Below are 20,535 nucleotides of genomic sequence, written 5' to 3'. Positions count from 1 at the left end.
GGACAGAACCACAGTTCCACAAGCTCCCCTGGGGGTGCCGGCCCCTGACTTATGACGTTCTAGTCACAGCAGCCAACCTGAGGTCCCAACCATACTGCGAGTGTGTGTGTTGGCGTGGGGTACGAAAGGGTGCCCTCCAGAAACACGGCAGGCACCCCGCACTGCACACCCCTGGTCTCTGGGTGCTGGCTAGGTGGAGACCTCCCCTCGGGTTCATTCTTCAGGTGGAAGCCTCCTTCTCACGGAGCCCCTCTGCCGCGTTCAGGCCCTCCTCTCAGCGCTGACGCTTCATACCCCCTGTCGAGGTTCTCTCCCCAGCTTCTCCCTAGATCCCTCCAGCATTGCTGTAGACTCCGGTGGGAGCTGTCCCCACTCTGCAGGGGCCCTGAAATGCGTGAATGGTCTTTTTCCCAGTCAGAACACTGCTGTCCACCACAGACCCAACAGCCTAAGCCCTGAGGGAAGCCCGCTCCCTCAATGTGCCACAACCTAGGGGTTTGTGTGAGAGAGAGGGCCAGGGTGCAGGGGCTGCTCATGGTTTCCTTAATTGCAGGCCAGGCCAGCATGAGGGAGCTGGCCCCAGAGCCTCACAGGCACTGGGAAACTCAGTGAGTGAGCCAGGGTGAAGCCCTCTGGGCGGTTCTCACTCTGTGGCCTGGGCAGCAGCACTTGAAGCTCTCTGACCTTAGCAGAGTTTCTTCAGTCTCCCCTTTGCTGGCTGTCTGCCCAAGTAGAGTGAGAGTATGCCTGGGGACACCTTGGTGCCTCTTCATCCAACCTTGAACTTACCCAGGGAAGGCCCTAAGCAGACTCCACCCTGCCTTTGGCCCTACTTCCCTGTGGTAGCAGCTGGCCCTGGGCCTGGTGCTAGAACAAGCTACTCTGAGCATCTGTGCTTATAGGCGTCAATCATGGTCAAGCTAGTCCTCCAGAGCTGTTGGGGACGCTTCCAAGAACTGTGTCAGCCCCAATACTGAGCCTCCAGCCCCAGTCAAGGGCTGCCTGAGCCTTCAAGCTCTAAATACACAGGGTAAAAATCAGTTGGCGCCTTTCTAACCCTGCCCCGGAGAGCAGGCCCCGCCAGGCATAACAGGGGTTCAGTGAGGTCATTGTCTTGCTTTCCCACCACATATGCACCAAGGAGGGAACTCTTTCTGTTGTGACCTCTGACCCCATGACTTGTGACCTCTGGCCTAGCCCTCTGTGGTTAGTTAAAAGTTGGACCGGGCTTCAGGTCGGGAGTGTGGGGGTTGGGGTTTCTACTGGGTCATGTGTCTATCAAGTCTCTTGCTGGGGTTCATGGAGTCCCCATCAGGCTGGCCTCCTCAGATGGCTGTCCAGCTGTCCATTCTGAGCCACTCTGCAGTGGGTGTGACTTTCCTTGCCCCAGAAACTCCCTCTCTCAGCTCACCAGAATCCTAAGAAATCACCATGTTTCTACCTTGGAACTGAAGTTTGCTCTCCACTCAGTCTGTCCTTCGAGACTAAGGCCTTGTCTTCTTTCTGTGCTGAAGGGGCGGGAACAGACGTCGGCCACAGTGGCCCTGTTCTCGGAAAGCCTCCTGCACCAGAGAGCAGGACACCTGGTAGTATGCCCTTTTCCTGAGGTAGGAGAGATAGAAATGGGCACAGCCTGATCTCTGGGGTTCTAGGCCTCACCGTGTGGCCTTAGAGTGCCTGATCGCTGTGTCGCCACTTGGAAGCTACTGTGGACACTCACACCCCATGTCTCTGAAGGTGGTGTGCACACAGCATTCTTGGGGTCTGGGCGGTCCCCACCTCTGCTTAGCAGCCTGGCAAAGTGATACAGTCTTGCTGAGAAATGACCATCGGTTCATGCTAATTGCATCTCCAGGCCTCTCTGTCCCACTCTGTCTGTCGAGTCCCACAAAGCCCTTCAGCACTTGCCTGGTGCCCCGGCCTCGCCCCTGTGCATGCCTCCCTGCTTTTTGGCTCTCAGTCCTTTGCTCTTCCGTCCTGCCAGGTGTGAAGCACCTAAGGTTCAGGTCTGGGAACCAGGGCGCACTAGGGTGGATGTGGGCAGCTGCTCCCTGCTGGTCCTTGCCCGAAGTGTTTCCTCCCCACCCCCAGCTTTCGGGAGTACAAGGCAGTCGTGTTGCATGCTTCTTTGCTCTTCCTTTCTTTCTCCAAGGCTTGAGGTCCTTGTGCCCCAGGTGTGCCTAGATGTGATGTCTGGCACCAGGCCAAGTGCTGCAAAACACAGATGCCGACTCAGCCTCTTGGACATGCAGCAGAAGGCTGGGTGGTCCTGCAGTGGTGAGGCGTTCCCGGGGGAGCCTTCACCGGGAAAGGGCAGGCAGGGCTCTTCAGTGTTTGGGAGGGCCGCCCTTCATACCCTCTGAGAGAGAACAGTGTGTCTCGGAGTGGCTGGAGTCAACCATACCTGAGACAGTTTCTGGGGCACGGCACACTCCTGGCCCTGGCAGCAGAGATCCAGAATGCCCGTGTCCCTGCAGAGCGTCCCTGCAGATAGTGTCCCTTGGGCCTCCAGGGTGCTACAGCTGTGCCAAGTCAAGCTGGGATCCAGGCCCTGGACCGTTGGCTCCTGTGGCTCGCTGGAGTTCTCCCAGCCCAGTGTGGCAGCTGACCCAGGGCCAGAGGCAATGGCTGCCATGTGCATGTCTGTCCCTGCTGCTGTACTACCTGCCTAAGCTCTTTGACACGGCCCTGCCTAGGTGTAAGGTTCCAGAGGTGTCCCACGGGCCTGAGTCTTGCTAGGTGTTATAGGATGGGTCCTCGGTCCTCCAGGAAGTACAAGCCAGCACAAGCTTTCAGCCTATGGCTTGCTCCAGGGCACCATGGGAAGGCGTCTGGGAACATGGCCCTTCCTCTCTTCACCTCTGACACATATGGTACTTCCCACTGCTCAAACCGCCAGTGTCAGCTGGCCAAGGAACCCTGCACCTCCTTTATGCATCAAGGGGCCTTAGGAGTCTGGGTCGGAGCAAGAAGTCAAAGTCTGCCCAGTTTTAAGTGCCCTGTGCAGCAGGCAAGCCCAGGCTGGGAGAGCCGCAGCGTGAGCACCTGCTCCAGGCCTGGGCAGATGTCTGATGGGGGTGACTCCGGAGAGGTGCGGGGAACACTGGCGGAACACCGCCACCAGCGCCAGCCACCCGCCGCGGCCTGTTGTCCTGCAGTGCTGTGATTCCGGGGCTGCGGCTTTCCACATGACCATCACGCTCTGGCTGTGGGCTCCAGTGCTAGACCCTGGCCGCAAGCACTGAAGGCTCACACCCCCAGGCAAGCCGACCAGGAAATGTGGGAGCGTGCGTGGAAGCCAGAGTGGGGTCACATGGAAGGATGGGAACAGCCTCTAGAGGCGCCAGTCCCCTCTCCCCCATATCCTGAATTCCTCAGGCTACCCTGTCCCCGGAGCACAAGGGCGACACGGAGCACCATAGACACTGTCCACTTGTCGGGAGGGAAAGCCCAGCCCTCACGGGAAGTTGTTACCCACAGACACCTAAGTAGGAAGCTTGAGCGTTTCCTATGGACCTTCAGAGAAGTTCATCCTGCAGAAAGCATGACCAGGTGAGGGTCTGTGTCCAGGAATCCTTTGTCTTCTCGGTGACCATGATTGAGATGGCCGTATTCAGGGTTGTCTTTAAGGGTGAGAGGCTGTACAGGAGAACAGGGTGAACAATGCCCATGGCTAGATCAGAGTTTCCGGCCCTGACCGTGGGGCTGCCGCTAGTCTGAGAAGAGCCCCAAGCATCTGTGAGAGTGTGTGTGTAAACATGTTTGCGTGAATGTTACATGTAGCCTTGTATGCAACTGAGCATGGGTGTGAGGCCCTGATAAATGCCACTGGGGTGGCCTTCCTTCATGTGGCTGTCTCGTTTCAAGGCAGTGGGAAGGGAATTGCCTGTTTCGGCAGTGGAAGCTCTCCAGGCTGAGGGGTGTGGCTCCCAAGAGTGGGGCTGAGCGGCCCCACTCACCCCCTGGCTGCCCGTCCCACCACCCTTAGGAGCATCCTGGGCAGCTAGGAAAGGTCCCAGATTCCCAGCTGCCCGGGGAGGGCACAAGGGAAGGTGTGAAGGACAGCAAGAAAGGGCATTTGCCCCTTGGCCCTCCTGCAGCCCCAGCCCCTGCCTGCCTGTCCTGGGACACTGAATCACTCCGGGAAGAAGTCCAGCCCCCACCCCCGCCCCTGCAGTGGGGAGTCTTGGCCACCCCGCCTCCTGTCCTAGCCAAAGGGCTAAATTTACTCTTTTAATAAGAACCAGACTTATATCCGATTTTCCTTTTCTTTTATTAGTTCTGGGCTGTCGGTTGGGCCTGTCCCTTGTCACCGCTGCCTCCCGGCCTTTTCCATGGTTGCCCAGTTGAGTGGTTCACAACCACAGAGTTTTCCTATTACGGCCTGAGAGTGGCTTCCTTTGGGACTTCCGGAAGGTTCTCTTGGACTGGCTCAGGGGCTTCCCGGGTGAGGTGATCATTCCCAGGCCACCCCCATGTCCCAAGGATGGGCCAAGCCCAACGCCCACTGCTTGGCATTCTTGGCCTTTCCCTCAGCCCCCACCCCAGGCTGTGGTCCCAGGGCCTTCCATCTTCCTTTCTCCTCTCTTTCCTTCTGTTCCTCTCTGAGCCTGTCTTAGCCTCTTCTTCTCCAGCCGCCTCCATGGAGCTGGCCCGTGGCTTTTGTGGTGGAGGCCCCTGTGAAGATTGGGTGCCGGCAGACACTGCCTGAGGGCTTCGAGCGCAGAAGGGGAAGTTGAGGGAGGCCTGGTGCTGAGCCACAGGCTGACACCTGCTGGCAATCTTGAAGCTTTAGGGGCTTTTACCTCAGCTTAGGATGGTCCCTGCGAGCAAGCCTGCTTGTGAAGAGGGGTCTGAGATTGGAGTCTGAGGAAAACGACCTCGCTTCACCAGGGTCTGTGGGGAGACAGCCTTGACTATGTGGCCTGCTTTCCAGAGTGCTCCCAACTCCTGAGCCACTTTAACGGCTGGCTTTCTCCTGCGGCCAGAGAGGCAGCTGGGAGGCTGTGCTGAGTTGGAGGTCTTGACGCTGCAGCCAGGGCCTGGCTTGACGCTGTAGCCAGGGGCTGACCTGGGCCTGTGTTCCTTTCCTCCCACAGCTAGCTGGGTGTTTCCCTACACCAGGGGAGGCGGCGGGCAGCCTTACCACGGTCCACCTAGACAAGTCAGTGTGAGTCTGCAAAAGACCCGAGGCTGCAGGAGTAGAGAACATGCAATGTGTCTCAGGAGTGGAGTGTGGAAAGGCTTGTGTGCGGCCATAGGTGGGCACTCAGCCACACACTCTAGACATGCACGCACAGCCGGGACTTGTGGACCTGATGAGTGACCTCACAGTCATGAACACACATACTGTTCTAGACACACACTTAGAAATGTGCACACAGAAAGTCCATGTGTGCACCCCACAGCATCAGCTGCTGGGGCACCTAGCTGATTGCAGCAGGAGGGCGTGCCAGGGCACACCGGAGGGCAGCCTCTAGGACACTTGTCCTGCTGCTTTCAGTCACCTGGCTAGGGGAGGAGTCTCAGAATTGCTTCTTCACCAGAGCCTGGCATCCCACTCTGAACCCCTTTCTCCTCCTCCTCTTCCTCCTCCCCCCTTTATCCTTCTCCTCTTCCCCCCCTCCTCCTCTCTCTCCTTCTCCTCTCTCCCCTTCCTCCACCAGGCAGTAGAGGGTTAGACAGATATCCTGCTCCCAAGCAGGCTAGACTGGAGCCTTTTCTTCTGCTCTGTCCTAGCAGAAAGCCCTGTGTGGAAGTTCTGTTCTCTCTAGGGTTCCTGGAATGAGAGGAATGTGGGGTGGGGCAAAAGGGCGGTCTCTCCTTCCTCTTCTGGTCCCCCTGGGACAGGGTTGGTGAGAGAGGAGAGCTTTGCCCTTCTTCCCCTTTAACCGCCTCAGGATGCGCATCTCACCAGTCTGGTGTCTCCTGGGGAGACCAAGGGCCATTTGGCCCTACAGGGGACACAGGGAAGCAGAGCAGGAAGCCGAAGGAAGAGGGGAGTCTGAATGGGCGTGAGCAGGAGGGTGGGAGCTGGCACAAGCCGTGGGTGCAGCCGCCAGACACAGAGCTAAGGCGACCCATGCCAGCAGCCAGTCAGCTGGGCTTCCGGAAGCAACAGGAGTGCAGAGATCCTGGGAAGAGACTTGCGCCATCTCAGTGAGCTGTGGTTTTATTTTTTACAACCCATTTCACAGTTTCCAGAAGAGGAGGACGCCGTTCAGTGGCTCGCTTAACGCAAAACAAATGCTTGTTTCCTGAAGCTCTGTGGATGTGGGAGAGCCTGGCCAGAGAGCCGGGCGCACAGGCATGGCCAGCTAGCGCCTGGTAGCGCCCAGACACCCAGGACTCGGCTGTGGTGTACCAGATGCCCAGGGGATCCTTCCTTTGCATGGTGTTAGACCCATGAGGCTTTGTTCTCCAGGGCTCTTAGCTTCCACGCTCCTGGCACCCACCACGGCTGTGGACCGGCCTAGTGCACACAGGTGCACAAGCGTGAGAGGGGAGGGAAAGGGCTGACTCTCCTTCCTCCTATGCCCAGGAGTTGTGTCCAGCCACGAAGGCCACATTCACCTCCCAGGCGCTGCAGTTGCTACCCCTGTGGGCCACACCGTGGCTTGAGTGGGCACAGAGATCTCCAGGTGTTCTGGTTTCTCTTGCTGTGGTGAAACAATCTGGCCCCAAACAACCTTACTATCTGCCTTGTCCTTCAATGTCACACCCCATCTTTGAAGAAAGTCAAACTAGGAACTCAGGCAGGACCTTGATGGGGAAACCACGGAAGGATGCTGCTGTCTGATTCGTTCTGACTTGCTTGCTGGCTCACGTTTAGCTACATTTTACACACACACACATACCAGGACCATGTGCCCATGGAATGAGGCTGCCCAGACTGGGCCCTCCTTTGTCAGTTAATTATCAAGGCAAATCTTCACAGACATGCCCACAGGCCAAGCTGATCGATCGGGGCAGTTCCTCAGTGAAGGCTTTTCTCAGTTGACTGTTGGCTGTGTCAGGTTGACAGTTAAGGCAGATCAGGGTGTGCCAGGACTGTAGCCTCCCCCTCTCCCCCCCTTGCCAGGTTGAATGGGCTGTTCTGTGTGTGGCTGTGGGTGGTCAGCCCTCCAAAGGGCCCAGACAAGCCCAGGGACTCCCATTCTCTTTCACTCATCACAGAGGGACAGTATCGTCCCGGGAAGGGGATCTGAAAGCTGTGAGGTGACGGGGGTGGGGTGGGGTGGGTGTGTGTGTCTGAGCTGGCATTCTCTGCCGTGCATTGAGGCTTCCCCAGCCCTCCTGCTGCTGGCAGCCCTGGAACAACCATGATGCAGGTGTGGCCCCGTGCAGGTCACTGGCCTTGGCATGGGGACAGGTAGCCTCCCACGAATGGGGCTGTGCCTTCTGTGTTCGTTGCCTGAGGTGTGTCAAGTCTGGCTTCCAGAATGGTTTTCTCAGCCAGCCAGGCATTTGAGCCAGGCCTTCATGGTGTCCTGGGCAGAGCTGAGACCAGAGCAGCAGCTGGTGGGGTCTGCTATGCGTACAGCACACAAGTGCCTGTCCCAGAAGCCACCTCGCACTCACTGTCAGGACCCACACTGTCAGGACCCTCACACTCACTGTCAGGATCCACACTCACTATCAGGATTCACACTCACTGTCAGGACCCACACTCACTGTCAGGACCCCTCACACTCACTGTCAGGACCCCCACACTCACTGTCAGGATCCACACTCACTATCAGGATTCACACTCACTGTCAGGACCCACACTCACTGTCAGGACCCACACTCACTGTCAGAACCCACACTCACTGTCAGGACCCATACTCACTGTCAGGATTCACACTCACTGTCAGGACCCACACTCACTGTCAGGACCCCTCACACTCACTATCAGGATCCCCCACACTCACTGTCAGGACCCCTCACACTCACTGTCAGGACCCCTCACACTCACTGTCAGGATCCACACTCACTATCAGGATTCACACTCACTGTCAGGACCCACACTCACTGTCAGGACCCACACTCACTGTCAGAACCCACACTCACTGTCAGGACCCATACTCACTGTCAGGATTCACACTCACTGTCAGGACCCACACTCACTGTCAGGACCCCCACACTCACTATCAGGATCCCCCACACTCACTGTCAGGACCCCTCACACTCACTGTCAGGACCCCTCACACTCACTGTCAGGATCCACACTCACTGTCAGAACCCACACTCACTGTCAGGACCCCTCACACTCACTGTCAGGATCCACACTCACTGTCAGGACCCCTCACACTCACTGTCAGGATCCACACTCACTGTCAGAACCCACACTCACTGTCAGGATCCACACTCACTGTCAGGATCCACACTCACTGTCAGGACCCACACTCACTGTCAGGACCCCTCACACTCACTGTCAGGACCCACACTGTCAGGACCCCTCACACTCACTGTCAGGACCCACACTGTCAGGACCCTCACACTCACTGTCAGGACCCATACTCACTGTCAGGACCCCTCACACTCACTGTCAGGACCCCTCACACTCACTGTCAGGACCCCTCACACTCACTGTCAGGACCCCCACACTCACTGTCAGGACCCACACCCACTGTCAGGACCCACACTCATTGTCAGGAGCCCTTCTGGGTCTCTCCACTGTACCAAGCTCCCCAGTGTCCTTCCTAGTCTGGTAACCACAGCATTCATAGACAAGGGATTTTGCCAAGAGTAAAGAGCCTTCAGCCCAGTTCCCGGCTGGACTTGGCCTGAGGCGGTGTCCCTGGCCAGGGCCCAAGCTGAACTGAGCTCCCAGGCAGCCACTGCACTGGGGTTGGCTCCTGGTCAGCAGGCAGAGTTTAGAAGGTGGCTTCCAGGTCTGCCCAGGGCTCTGTTTGCCTGGTACAGTGCCACCACCCTGGTCTTCAAAGTGTAGGTGACAATAGGAACATAGATCCCCTGTCCTGGGTTTTTTTGGGTTGCTTAGAAACTGGGTGGGCTGTGGGAAGCCTTAAGGAGCCAGCTGTGCCTCTCTACCCACAACAGTTGCTGCCCACCATGAGGCTGTCCACCTGCAAGGCTTACAGGATCTCTTACAGGTTCCCCACCAGAACCCATGGTGAGGAGAACCCCATTCCTCCAAAGGTGGAGAGGTGGGCTGGAGAGGTGGCTCAGAGGTTAAGAGCACTGCCTGTTCTTCCTGAGGTCCTGAGTTCAATTCCCAGCAACCACATAGTGGTTCACAACCATCTATGATGAGATCTGGTGCCCTCTTTTGGCGTGTAAGTGTACATAAGTATACATAATAAATACATCTTTAAAACAAAAAGTCGAAATCACTATCATAGTGGCTCATGCTGGGCCTGCTTGGGCCATCCCAAACTGCTGAAGGGAATGAAGTCCCCTGGGCCAGTGGCCAGTGTTCCAGGAAGTTGGCTACCCCATAGGGAATTCCATACCAAGGTCACCAGTGCCCAGAAGGGGGTCCCTTGAAACACTCATGACAGTGACCTCAGGGCTGGGGATCCGTTGCTTTCACTGCATGGTCAGGAGATGTGCATTTGTGTGACAAGGACGCTGTGATCAGCTCTTCACTTTTCGACATGGAAGAGGGAGGAGTGTAATCCCAGATGCTGCTAGAAACCCACAGGAGAGGAAGGGCTGGGACCCTGCCCCACCCCTTTAACGTCACAGGCTCTGCAGGCAGCTTCAGTGAGCTTAGTGGAAGCAGCTGTAAAGAGAGTGCCCCTGGGGGTTGGGGATTTAGCTCAGTGGTAGAGCACTTGCCTAACAAGCACAAGGCCTTGGGTTCAGTCCTCAGCTCTGGAAGGAAAAAAAAAAAAAAAAGAAAGAGAAAGAGAGTCCCCCTAACACACCACAAAGTCAGCACTCAAGCCAGTATGGGTGACAAGTGCCCCAGGCTGGGAGAGCCTGTCACAGGAGCCTCTCATTGAAGCAGCCCCTGCCCTTCCTCGGCGAGGGTGGGGGGCTGACCGGGCTGTTGTACTGTCTCTCGGGCCTCAGGCCTCTTCTGGGACAGCGCTGGGGCAGAGTGTCAACGGTAGTTGCCCTCAGAGGCTGCGGCCCTCAGAGTCTACACTGCTAGATGCCCAGACCCAGTGGCCGCCTCTTGGGGACGGTAGGATTTTGGCCAGTGACGCTTCCTGCTGATGGCCTTTCCTGGCAGGATCTGTGGCTGCTGTGGGACCCTGAGCTCAGGGTCGGTGCCACCTTGTCCGCTGAGATGTGAGAGAACTCAAGGTGCTGCATTCCCAGGCCAGGATCCTGGGGAAATTGTATTTGCAGACCCAGCTTTTGGACTCTGTTGCTTCCCATGGGCGGTGCTTTCCTAGGAGGGCGCAGGGGTTGGGGAGGAGGAGTAGAAAGGCCTGGGAGACTCGGGGCTGCCCCAGCGGCCAGGCGGAAAGTTTGCAGCTGGAGCAGCCACAGTCAGCCCACAGGCATGGCCCCCTGTAGTCCCCAGAGCAGGGCAGGGAGGCCAGCACTTCCCTTCCCAGCCTGGAGTCTCCCCCCTGGGGCGGACACGCCTGCGGTCTGGACCAGTCTCCTCAGCCCCATCCGTGGCATCTTGTCTGGGAAGTCCCTGGCTCTTGGGCACCTTCAACATGTTCTTCATGGGCCTGCCCAAAGCAGAGGACCCCTTACAGTCCGGCCTGGGTCAGCACTCACAGACCCTTCCCCTGGCCATGTCCAAGGTCCCCTCCTCTGTGCACGCCAACCCCTCATACCAGGAGGGGGAGAAGTCATTTCTAACCGCCAGGCTGGAAGCCGGTGGAAGCCAGCATAGATGCCAGGGTCCCACAGGGCCAGTCCCCTCCCCTCGCCTGACTGCTTCCCTGCTGAGTCACCCTGTGTTTGGGAAGTTCCCAGGGCCAAGCCAGGAGAGATGAAGCATCACCACTTTACCAATTCCCCTGCCCCCTGGGCGGGAGGCTGCTCCGGTGACTCAGCTTGGGCTGGCCAGGCTCTGCCCTGGGATGGCCATAGAGTAGGCTCCCTGCCCAGGAACAGAGGTGGCAAGGTACCAGGGCACCATGCTGGGGTAAAGGGACCAGCAGTGCAGCCTGGACCACCCACAGAACGGCCCTGAGTGCACAGGCTCTCTGCACGTATGTTGTATGTGGACAAGAGCTGGTAGCCATGACAACCAGGGAGACTTGCTTGGCCTGGCCCTGACTGCTAGACTCTGGCAGAGACAGGTCATAGACCACGGCAGCATCCAGCGGAGGGTGCGGCGGGCTAGTGGGCAGGAGAGGAGGGTGAGCAGGCTGTGGCGGCTGACCTGGGATCAGGGACAGCTGCCTCGCCATCCACCACGTGCCCTCCCAGGACACTGGGAAAACGCTGGCCAGCCGGGAAGCCTGGGACCCACTCTTCCGCCCAATACCAGTTCCTTAGAGCCTGATCCCAGAGACCCAGCGGGGACCTGAAGAGCCACTCTGTGAGGTTCTGGTCTCTTTCCTGGCTATGCCATCACCTGGGCCCGGGGCCGCCTTGTCTAATTGGGGGAAAGACAGGAGCACATTCCTCACGCCCGGCCCAGAATGGGCAGGCCCCTCCGCCCCTGCAGCACTGGCTGCAGCCTCCGGTTGGGCCCATGTTGGATCTAGGTGCATCATGGGCCCTCTCAGGGAGGCACAGGCACAGCTCGCTGCCAGGCCCACCACATCACAGGAAGCTGGCAGGTGCCAGTGCCATGCGCTGTGCAAATGAGAAGGCCCATGGCAAGCTTGTCCACCACGGGTCCTAAGCGTGCTTCTGGCATTGTGCTGGGCACCTGGTTGGTGATGACGGTGGTGGAAAGGATGTGATGGTCAGGGTGGCGGAGGAGGCGAGGGGTGTGCTCACGAGGGTAGAGGAGTGAGGACGGCGAAGTGGTGGTTAGCGGGTGATAGGTTGCTGTGATGGCGGTGACATGGGTGGCGGTGGTGGTGTGGGGATGTTGGTGTGGGATGGTAGTGCCGGTCCGTGGCAGTGCTCTGGTCACAGTCATGTGGACGGTAGTGGCGGTAAGGACGTGATGGTGGCAGCGGTGGTGTGGGAACGTGGAGGTGGTGGTGGCAGTGATGTGGGTGGCGGTGGGGTGGTTTTGAGGGGTGTTTGTGAGGGGTGACATGAGGCTGTAATGTAGGGGAGCAGTGCTGTGGGTGGCCGTGTGGTGCTTTGGTGGTGCTTGTGGTGGGTGCGCAGACGGTGGTAGTGATGCTGTTTTGAAGTAACAAGTTTTACTCCTAAGACAGTGGAGGTGTTAGAGGCCCGGGACACGGGTGTAACTCTCAAGTACTTGTGTGGGCAGCTTTGCCTGCCACGGCTTTCTTGGACAAGGGGAGGGCCCTGTGGGAGCTAGGGTACCTGAGAGGCACCGCAGAGGCGGGCTTTGGGGTGCGGGCGCTGGCCCTGTGCTTCTGTGCCGAGCACAGGGCTTGCACAGCTCACTCTGCCCCATGTCCACAGCCAGCAGCCGTCTGATGGGAAACCCTCCGGCCTCCTCCTTCATGGGCAGCTTCCTCACTGGCAGCCTGGGCCCAGCAGCCTCTGCACACGCCAGTGGCCCCACGTCCTCTCCCTCTGAAACAGCCTACCGAGGATCCCACCCCGCCACCTCCCAGATCTGGTTCTCCCACTCCCATGAAGGTAAGTCGGGTCTTGGGCTCCTGGCTTTCCCCCAGGGGTTATGGGGGACCAACTGGTGAAAGCCTGCTGGCAGGCCCTGCCGGTGTGCAGCGGGGGCGCCTCCCTGCTGAGGAGGTCTCTCGGGGGGGTGGTGATTGGTTGGAAGTGGGACGGCCCCAGTAGGCACTGGCTCTGGCCAGATGTGTGCTCCAGATGTTGGGCAGGGAGGGCTCCCCGGGAACGGGGGAAATGTGGGCTGCAGCTGGGCCAGCCGGACCGGGATGCGCCCTCCACCGTGGGCTGCCCCCCACCTCCACAGACTCAAGCAGGCATGGGTTCCAGATGTGTCAGCTGGAAAGGAGAGGCAGAGAGAAGAGAGCTGTCAGCAGGCAGGGCCTGCTGCCGTCCCGCCCCCAGCCCTGCCCTGCCCTGACAGAGATCCCAGGCCACCAGCCTCGCGCTTGGTGCACTTTGCTGCCTCAGAAGTACCTGTTACTGTCAGACATCACGAAACAGGATGGTCTCTAGAGCCCTCTGTTGGCACCTCAGGCCTCTCCTGGACTTTCCCCAGACTAGGATGTACCTTGTCCAGATGTCTGAAGTTAGCTTTTGCGTTTTGGTTTTATGACTTGGAAGGCAGCCCTGGGTCCCCAGTCTCCCTGGCCTGGTCATTGCTTGCTTGCGTTCCCTTGATTGTGCATCTCCGTTGGTGCAGGAAGGGTTAACCCCCTCCCTGGCTGGCACGCGGGAGGTAATTGCAGTTGGCAGCGGGCACACGGAGCTCTCGCTCCTGGCACCAGACGCTGCCGTAACTCAATGACTGCTGCGCTCAGGCGCCCTGTTTACAGAGCGCAGTGGACCCACACGGCGCACAGCCCGCCTGCCCCCCGTTCCAGGCAGGGTGGTTAGGGCCGGCACCGCGGGGAGCCTGAGAAACCTCTTCTTGGTGCCACAAGAAGGGGCTGTTTTCCAGGCGGGACAGGTGACAAGTGAGGGGCAGTTGTTGGAATAATCTGGTCTCTGGGCCTCCGTTCAGAGCACACGTGTTGGACAGGTGATAAGAGAGCGCGCTCTCCTGGGTGAGCAGTCTGGCCAGGCCCTGAGAGCCAGAGAGGCGGAGCGGGCTCTTCAGCCAGACCTCCTGTGATGTTCTGCACCGCGCCTCCCCGGCAGAGTCCCGGGTGGAGACTCCCTGGCCAGCTGTGGGTGGCCCAGGCCCTGCGGAAACACTGGCTCCCTACCCTCCTTCCAGCCTTTTGTGTCCGTCCAGCATCTCCCACTGGCCACAGCATCTGGCTCCCAGGATGTTTGCAGGAAGGGTGAGGGTGGCTAAGCATCAGGGACAGGCAGTGGAGGCCACTCAAGAAAGGGCTGACCACAGGTGCACTGGTCCACCTGGGCCGCCCCACCTGATTTCTTCCATCCTTGTAACCGGCAGTGCCCCGGAATGTCGGCCCACCTGCTCGGTAGAGACTCATGCCTGCTCCCTTCCATCCTACCCCTGCAGACACCACCAGCAAGAAGGGCAGTTTGTGAGTGGCACCACCTGCCCTAGAGCCCAGTCTTGTTCCCTGTGGGGCCCGTCACCCGGGATCGCGGGTAGAGGCCCGCTGCCAGCACCCGCAACCATTTACTTCCCCTTGCATCGACGGTTGTCTGGTAGGGTCACTATGACCCACCCTCAAGCCCCCAGCCCCCTGTGGGCCCGCCTCCGCAGGTTCCGTTTTCAGGCTCTAGCCCCAAGGGTGCCCACGTGGCCAACGTCCAGGCAGTGTGCCGACTTCTGGACTCTGTTGTGCCTCGGGCCGATCACATGCGCTCTGTTCCCCATCCTGCGTTCGAGGCTGTGTCACAGGAGAGATAGGGCCCTGTTGTCTCAGAGACCACCTCAAGGGCAGCAGCAGGACTCTCTCTGCCCACTGCCTGGCGTCCACTGCGGCAGATGCAAGGCGAAGTTCTCAGAGGCAGGTGGGGGAGGGCAAGCGCAGGTGCGCAGGGCAGGAAGCTCGGGGCTGCACCAGCACAGCCCAGGGCCCACTGGGGCCCTGGAGACAGGTGTGTGGGCAAGCAGCAGTCCTGGAGCGGGGAGAGCACGGTTGCAAGTCTCCAGGTCCCATCTGAGAGCGGCAGCAAGCCCACATCTGTCCGGAGTCACGTGATAACGAGTACCTTCCAGGCCTGTGCCTCAGGTCACCCCTTACCGGCTCCTCCCCACCCCAGGGAGTCCCCCTCCCCGCCGTGGGGGTTCCCCTGTAGTCTGCGTCTGCAGCCTCACTCCCTGACAGGCCGCATGGTGCAGCCTGCTCTGTGCGGCAGAGGCCAGGGCGGGCGGGGCGGGAGCGAGTGGCAGGCTGGCTGGCTGCCCTGGCAGTGTGCCTGGCTGCTAGTCTGACGGGGTGCCAGCTGGCTCCACGTGCTGGGGCCTGTTTCTCGGCCATGTGTGTACAGGAGGGCGGGGGGCAAGGCAGGCAGGGGGCACGCGACACGGCCAGAGAATGGGGGCCATCCAGCATGGGGGCTTCCTGGGCAATAGGCCAGGAGGCCCAGCCTTACCCTTGTCCTGCTGCCTTCAACCACCCCTAGAATGTAGAGATGCAGGGACTCTGCCTGCTTCCTGCCCTGTGCCGTCTAGTGTCTAGGGCAGGTAGGTCAGGCAGACAGGGCCGACAAGTAGCAGCACTTCCTGTGGGAGTTAGCCGTGGGTGCCCTCCTTCTCTTGACAGAGATTCTCAGAACACCCTCCCCTCACCATCTGTAAGGCAGCTGTGGGGGGGGCAGGCTTCCTGTGTCCCTGGAACAGCTGGGGGTTCAAGGGATGCACCCTGGTGTTAGAGGAGCCGCCCCGAAACATCTGGCCTGGAGCAGGACCTGCTTGCTGAGCCCCAGGCCCTCTGGCCCCTTGGCTCACCCAAGATGACGGGTCTTGCCAGAAGTGGATGTCGGGGCCATGGGGTAGGGTGGACAGCAGAACTAGCCCGGGGCAGAGGTGAATGGCTGGTGGCCAACCTGGCCTGAGTGGACGGGCCTGGGTGTGGTGCCGCACAGCTGGCCCTATTGTCAGTGAGCGCCCCCTCACCCCAGCTGCCTGCTTGGGACCACCCACAGGGCAATGAAAGGGGATGCTGTTGCTAAGGGGTTGGGGATGGATACAGGAGCTTGGAGCTGACTCAGCCCTGCTAGTCGTGGTCTCTTGTGCCACCTGGAGGGGGAGCCATGGGCACACGTGCCAGCACTGGCTGCCTGCCGAGCCAGCTTCTGTCAAAGCCACACCCACCCTGGTGGCCACTTCTCCATCCGTGCCTGGCTGGAGTCCAGTGAGACAGGAGCCACCAAGTTACCCTGCTGCTCCAGACCCCACACACTCCCGCGTTTCTCCAGCTGCCTCTGGCTCCCTCAGTATCTTAGGAGGCCTCAAGACTTACCACAGGGGTAAGCAGGGGCTGGAACTCGGCCAGCCAGGAGACAGGTCCCATCCAGCGTTCCCCTCATGGGTGGGCCGCAGACTCCAGCCCTGGAACTGCCCCCTGCTGGCCATCTCTTTGCTATTTCTCCAGACCCTGGATGCTCGCTCCCTCTCTTTCACTTGGTTTTCTTGAAACAGAATCACCATGTAACCTGGCTGGCCTGGAACTCGCTATGATGACCAGTCTGACCTAGAAATTGCAATGATCCTTTTTCTCTCCTTCTCATCGCTGGAATAGGCTTGGGGCACTATACCCTACAATCTCTCCTTCCTCCTTTTTTTATTTTTAAAGATTTATTTGTAGTTTTTAATTAGGTGGGTGAGTGTGTTTCTCTGTATGGGCAGGCACATATGTGAGTTGCAGGACTCTCGGAGTCCAGAAGACGGCGTTTCGGGGAGCCAGCTTACAGAGAAACGTGAACCGCCGGATGTGGGTGCTGGAAACAGAGCTCGGGCCCCCTGCAAGAGCAGCACATACACTTACCTGCTGAGCTATGAGTGACCCCCATTGTCCCCAGAGCCCTGGCCCTTCCTCTTTCCTCCTCTGTTTTAGCCTGTCTCACCCTCCACATTTCATGGCGCCCACCTATGTCCACAAGAGCTGCTCGGCCACTTGGGAAAATCCAGCCACCCTAAGATTTGGAGGGCACCATGGAGTGAGCTCTTAGACCCGGCCCTGGGTTCGGGTGCCATTGCAGGGAGCAGCTCCGGGGTCTCAGGGCTTCACTCTCTGGTTGTCACAGCCTCAAGGGCTGTGTTAGCCTTAGGCTGCCATGCTCAGCGTGGAGCCTCTGTGCCTGCACCCTCCCCTGTAAACACGCCTGCTGGAACAGACCGGTACTCTGGAGCTCTGCTTCCCTCATCGCCCTTTCTTTGTACATGCTAGAGGTAGTGGTGCAGGCAGTGACCCTCCTGGATCCTTGGCTCCAACGCAGGCAAAACCCAAGTAGCCAGCCTGCTGCACCTCCTTCCTGCCCACGAGGGGGTGGAGTCCTGGCACAGTGGGCCGCTGGGGTTGCTGCAGACGGTGTAGGTGGCAGGACTGTCGTCCTGGAAGCCGGCAGGGTGTGGGGCCACGTCCAGGATATCCTGCCCCACGGTCCGCCCACCATCGGTTGGCCCCCGAGTCCATCCTGCTGGCCAGTGCTAAGCGTTGTCCTGTGAATGTGGAGGGACGTCCCGCCGTGGGAGCCCGGCTCCGTGGGCACTTAGCTATTCCCCTCAGCTGGGGACACGGAGACTGCAGGGCCCTGTTCCCTGAGCTGTTGCGGGGCAGCACTCTGAGGCTGCAGGGAGGAGAGAACCCTGAAGGCTGCCATTCTAATCTCCAGCCACTTGGGTGGTCAGTCCCGGGAGCTGCACTTTGAAATCCTGGCCTGGATGACTAGGAGTCCGACCAAGTAGGGTGAAGAGACCCTGCAGTGAGGGCATTTGGCAGGGAGAACCTGGGTTGTTGCTAGGTAACTCCCTTCAGTTACTAAAGCGGAGATGGCAAGCGTCCTGTGAACTGGCTGCCACATCCTGCCTGTTCCCAGGGCAGACATCACTAGTCAATTACGCGGCATGAGAATGTAGCTTTAGGATTCTCAGCCCAGCACTCCTGGTCTGTCCTGAGTAAACTGCAGGGGAAATCACTGGCAGGGAGTGAAAAGGCTGCTGTCTGGGAGAGGGCCAGCACCAACTTATTGCTGGCCATCCGTGTGCGGCGGCATCCAGAGCGACAGGAAATGGGTACCAGGGCACTTGAGGAGCAGGGACCAGGCCCCAGGAAAACAGAGGTTTGTAGGTACCTGCTCCTTCTGGGTGGGCAGAGGGAGCCCCATCTTGTGGCTTCCTACCCAGATGACCATTTCCTGCCTGTCCCACCATCCTTTGTCTCTTAAATGCTGTTTCTAAACAGCCCCGCCGTCAGCCATCTTCTTTTTCTGCCTGTTGCTCAGGAATCTTCATCTTCATCAGCAGGGGCTTTGGTAGCCATGGCAGTGGCAGGGAGGATGGCACGTCCTAAACCTGGGACACTTCCCCGGTGAGCCAGGGGTTCCAGGGCAGCAGGTGACCTTAGCTTTGTCACAGGATCATCGGAGCAATGCAGAGGCTGTAGGGAAAGGGGGGCCCGGGGTCTGGACCCTCCAGAGGGGATCTAGCTAAGCAGACCCGTGGCTGGAAGTGTAGCCTCTGAGGCTCTCTCTCTGCCCCAGGGTCCTCCCCTGATGCCCTGCCACCCCTATGAGGATCCTCCCTAGACCCTTCCAGCCCAGGCTTGGTCTCCCTGGTTCTTTCCGGACGCTGTGTTTCCCGGCCTTGGCTTCCGGTCTCAGAGCAGCTGCTCTGACTTTCTATTTTCCTCTCAGTTCAGGGAGTACAGTCTTGGGGAAAAGAAAGGGGCCTTTTTATTGCCAGGCTAAGAGGACCCCCTCTCCTCACTCTCTCCCCCAGGGCTCTTTGCCCCTCCCACCCCTGCTTTTCTTTATTCAGCTGGTTCCTCCGTCTGAGGTCTGAGAGATGAAGAGCCTCCCTGCGAGGAATGGCCAGGAGATTTCAGCCCCACTCCCTGGACTGGCAGCCGCCAGCCTTTTCACAGCACCCAAAGTGCCATGAGTGGGAACGGCATCTCTTACTCAGTTAACCAGGTGCCCATTGCCCCCAGAGAGCAGGGAGAGGCCCAGGCCTCCTTAGGGGGTGCAAGTTGATGGGGGGGGTGTTGTGCCTGGAAACGTTGGGGAACGTTGTCTGGGAAGGAGGAATTTACAGACTTCTGTTTACCAAAAAACGAGGCCCGTAAAACATTTAACAGCAGCCAATTACGGGGGACAGCTGCAGTGGGTTACCCCCCCCCCCGGGCCTCAGCCCCCCTACCCAGCTGCTCCCACCCAGGCCTCTTGGCTTTTGTCAAGTCTTCCAGGAGCTGAGTTTAATCTGGGTAACATCTGCTGCAGATGTGTCCACACACACCAGGCCAGTGGGGGCAGGTCTCTCAGCCTCAGCCTGCACTTCAGCCAGAGAGGAACAGAGGCCTGGCAGTGGGCACCGTCCCCGTGTCATCCGGGAGACGTCGCTACCCCGTGCAGGCGGGTTTCCGTGTCACAGAGATCTCTGAGTCCTCCTTCATGAGTGCCTTGAGTGGCAGATGGAAAAGCTGCCCAGCCGGGCAGATGCCTTCCTCCGTGTAGGACCAAAGAGCCACCGAAGTAGAGACTGTCCCAGGTGTCATTAGTCCGGGGGGTGTGTGTGTGTGTGACGCCCTGGCAGTGGGTGTGGCATTCGGGCTGAGGGTTCTGGGCACTCTCTGCCCCAAATGTGTGTGTACTCTGTGCACTGTTTACCAGTTCTGAGGGCTTTGCCAGGGACATCCTGGAGCTGTCTGGCCTCAAGCCACAGCAGCTCCTCCAGTTCGGCATCAGGCAGAGCAGCTTTTGGAGGCATGGGACAGGACAGGCCCAGCTGGAGAGAAGTCCTGTCGCTCCGGTCCGCTGCTTTAGGTTTTCCCCTCCTCCAAATCCTCAGGAGTCCCATCTCCATAGCCCAGGGTTTCTGGGGTAAAAGAATTAGGAAATCAAAGTAAAGCAAGGCTGAGTGCTGCTGGGCCGCTGGGCCAGGAGACTGGTCAGTGACCCCGCTGGGACACTGAGAGAGCCCTGCCGCCTGGTTCAGTGAGCCCTTTGCCAAATAGCAGCACTGCTTGCCCTGGGTTCCTTTCTGGGGACTGTGGCAGCCTCCTCCCCTGTGCTTGTCCCTTGAGAAGACCCTGAGGACTGCACTGCCTGAGAAGTGCGGCTGTTGGGAAACTAGGGACAGCAGTTGTCCCAAGGAGACGCTCTTGCAGGGACACATGTTCAGGTGTCCAGAACATGCAGAGACCCACTTGGCCTGTCCGGCTGCTTCTGTCCTAGTTGTCTGTACGCGAGTGCCTGCCTACCCGGCGCAGCCTCTCGGAGTTGATCCTTCAGTTTCTCAGCTCACCCTGGGTCTCTGCCCGAGGCTTACAGCAGGCCTGGGGGTGCTCAACCCCACAGACCTGTTAGATGCTTGCCGGGTTGACAAGACCGTGGCGCTGAGTCCATGAGCCCCTTGTGGGGATAGCTTCGGTCTGACTCGGTCTCCTCGAAGATCCCTCACCCCTCTCAACAGAGAAAGGCAGCTGCCTGGGCCAGTGAGCTGAGCTGGAGGAGACTAATGTTCCCTTCCCACATCCCAGCAGCTGCCTTGTGATGGCAGTGGGTAAGGTCAGTAGCGACCAGCAGCCAAGACTCCTTGGTGGATGCCATAGAGGTCCAGGCCCAGCGCTCCTGTCAGGCCTGGTGGGAGGGACCAGCCAGGAAGCTGTAGACGGGCGGCTGTGGCACTCAGGGCCTCCAGCTCGTGGAGTGCCACAGCTTCTTTCCCTTCTTAAAAAGATTTTAGATGTGCTGGCTCTATTTCACATCTAGGAGCATTTCATT

The 20,535-nt window shown here is 59.1% G+C and overlaps 1 protein-coding gene across 7 annotated transcripts in view; it reads left to right on the top strand.

Moving 5' to 3' along the window:
• Window positions 1–20,535, top strand: part of Bahcc1 (BAH domain and coiled-coil containing 1) — a 57,103-nt gene that overhangs the window by 12,357 nt on the left and 24,211 nt on the right. For all 7 annotated transcript variants that reach the window (XR_009592663.1, XM_021637384.2, XM_060386266.1 and 4 more), the window contains one exon: window positions 12,475–12,654. Coding sequence is in view for 6 of the 7 variants with exons in the window: in XM_021637384.2 (XP_021493059.1) it covers window positions 12,475–12,654 (180 nt within the window). In the remaining variant the exon portion in view is untranslated. The remainder of the gene's footprint in view (window positions 1–12,474; window positions 12,655–20,535) is intronic.

Source organism: Meriones unguiculatus, chromosome 7 (genome assembly GCF_030254825.1).
Source record: "Meriones unguiculatus strain TT.TT164.6M chromosome 7, Bangor_MerUng_6.1, whole genome shotgun sequence".
NCBI lineage: Eukaryota > Metazoa > Chordata > Mammalia > Rodentia > Muridae > Meriones > Meriones unguiculatus.
This window is presented reverse-complemented; position numbering and strand designations above follow the sequence as displayed.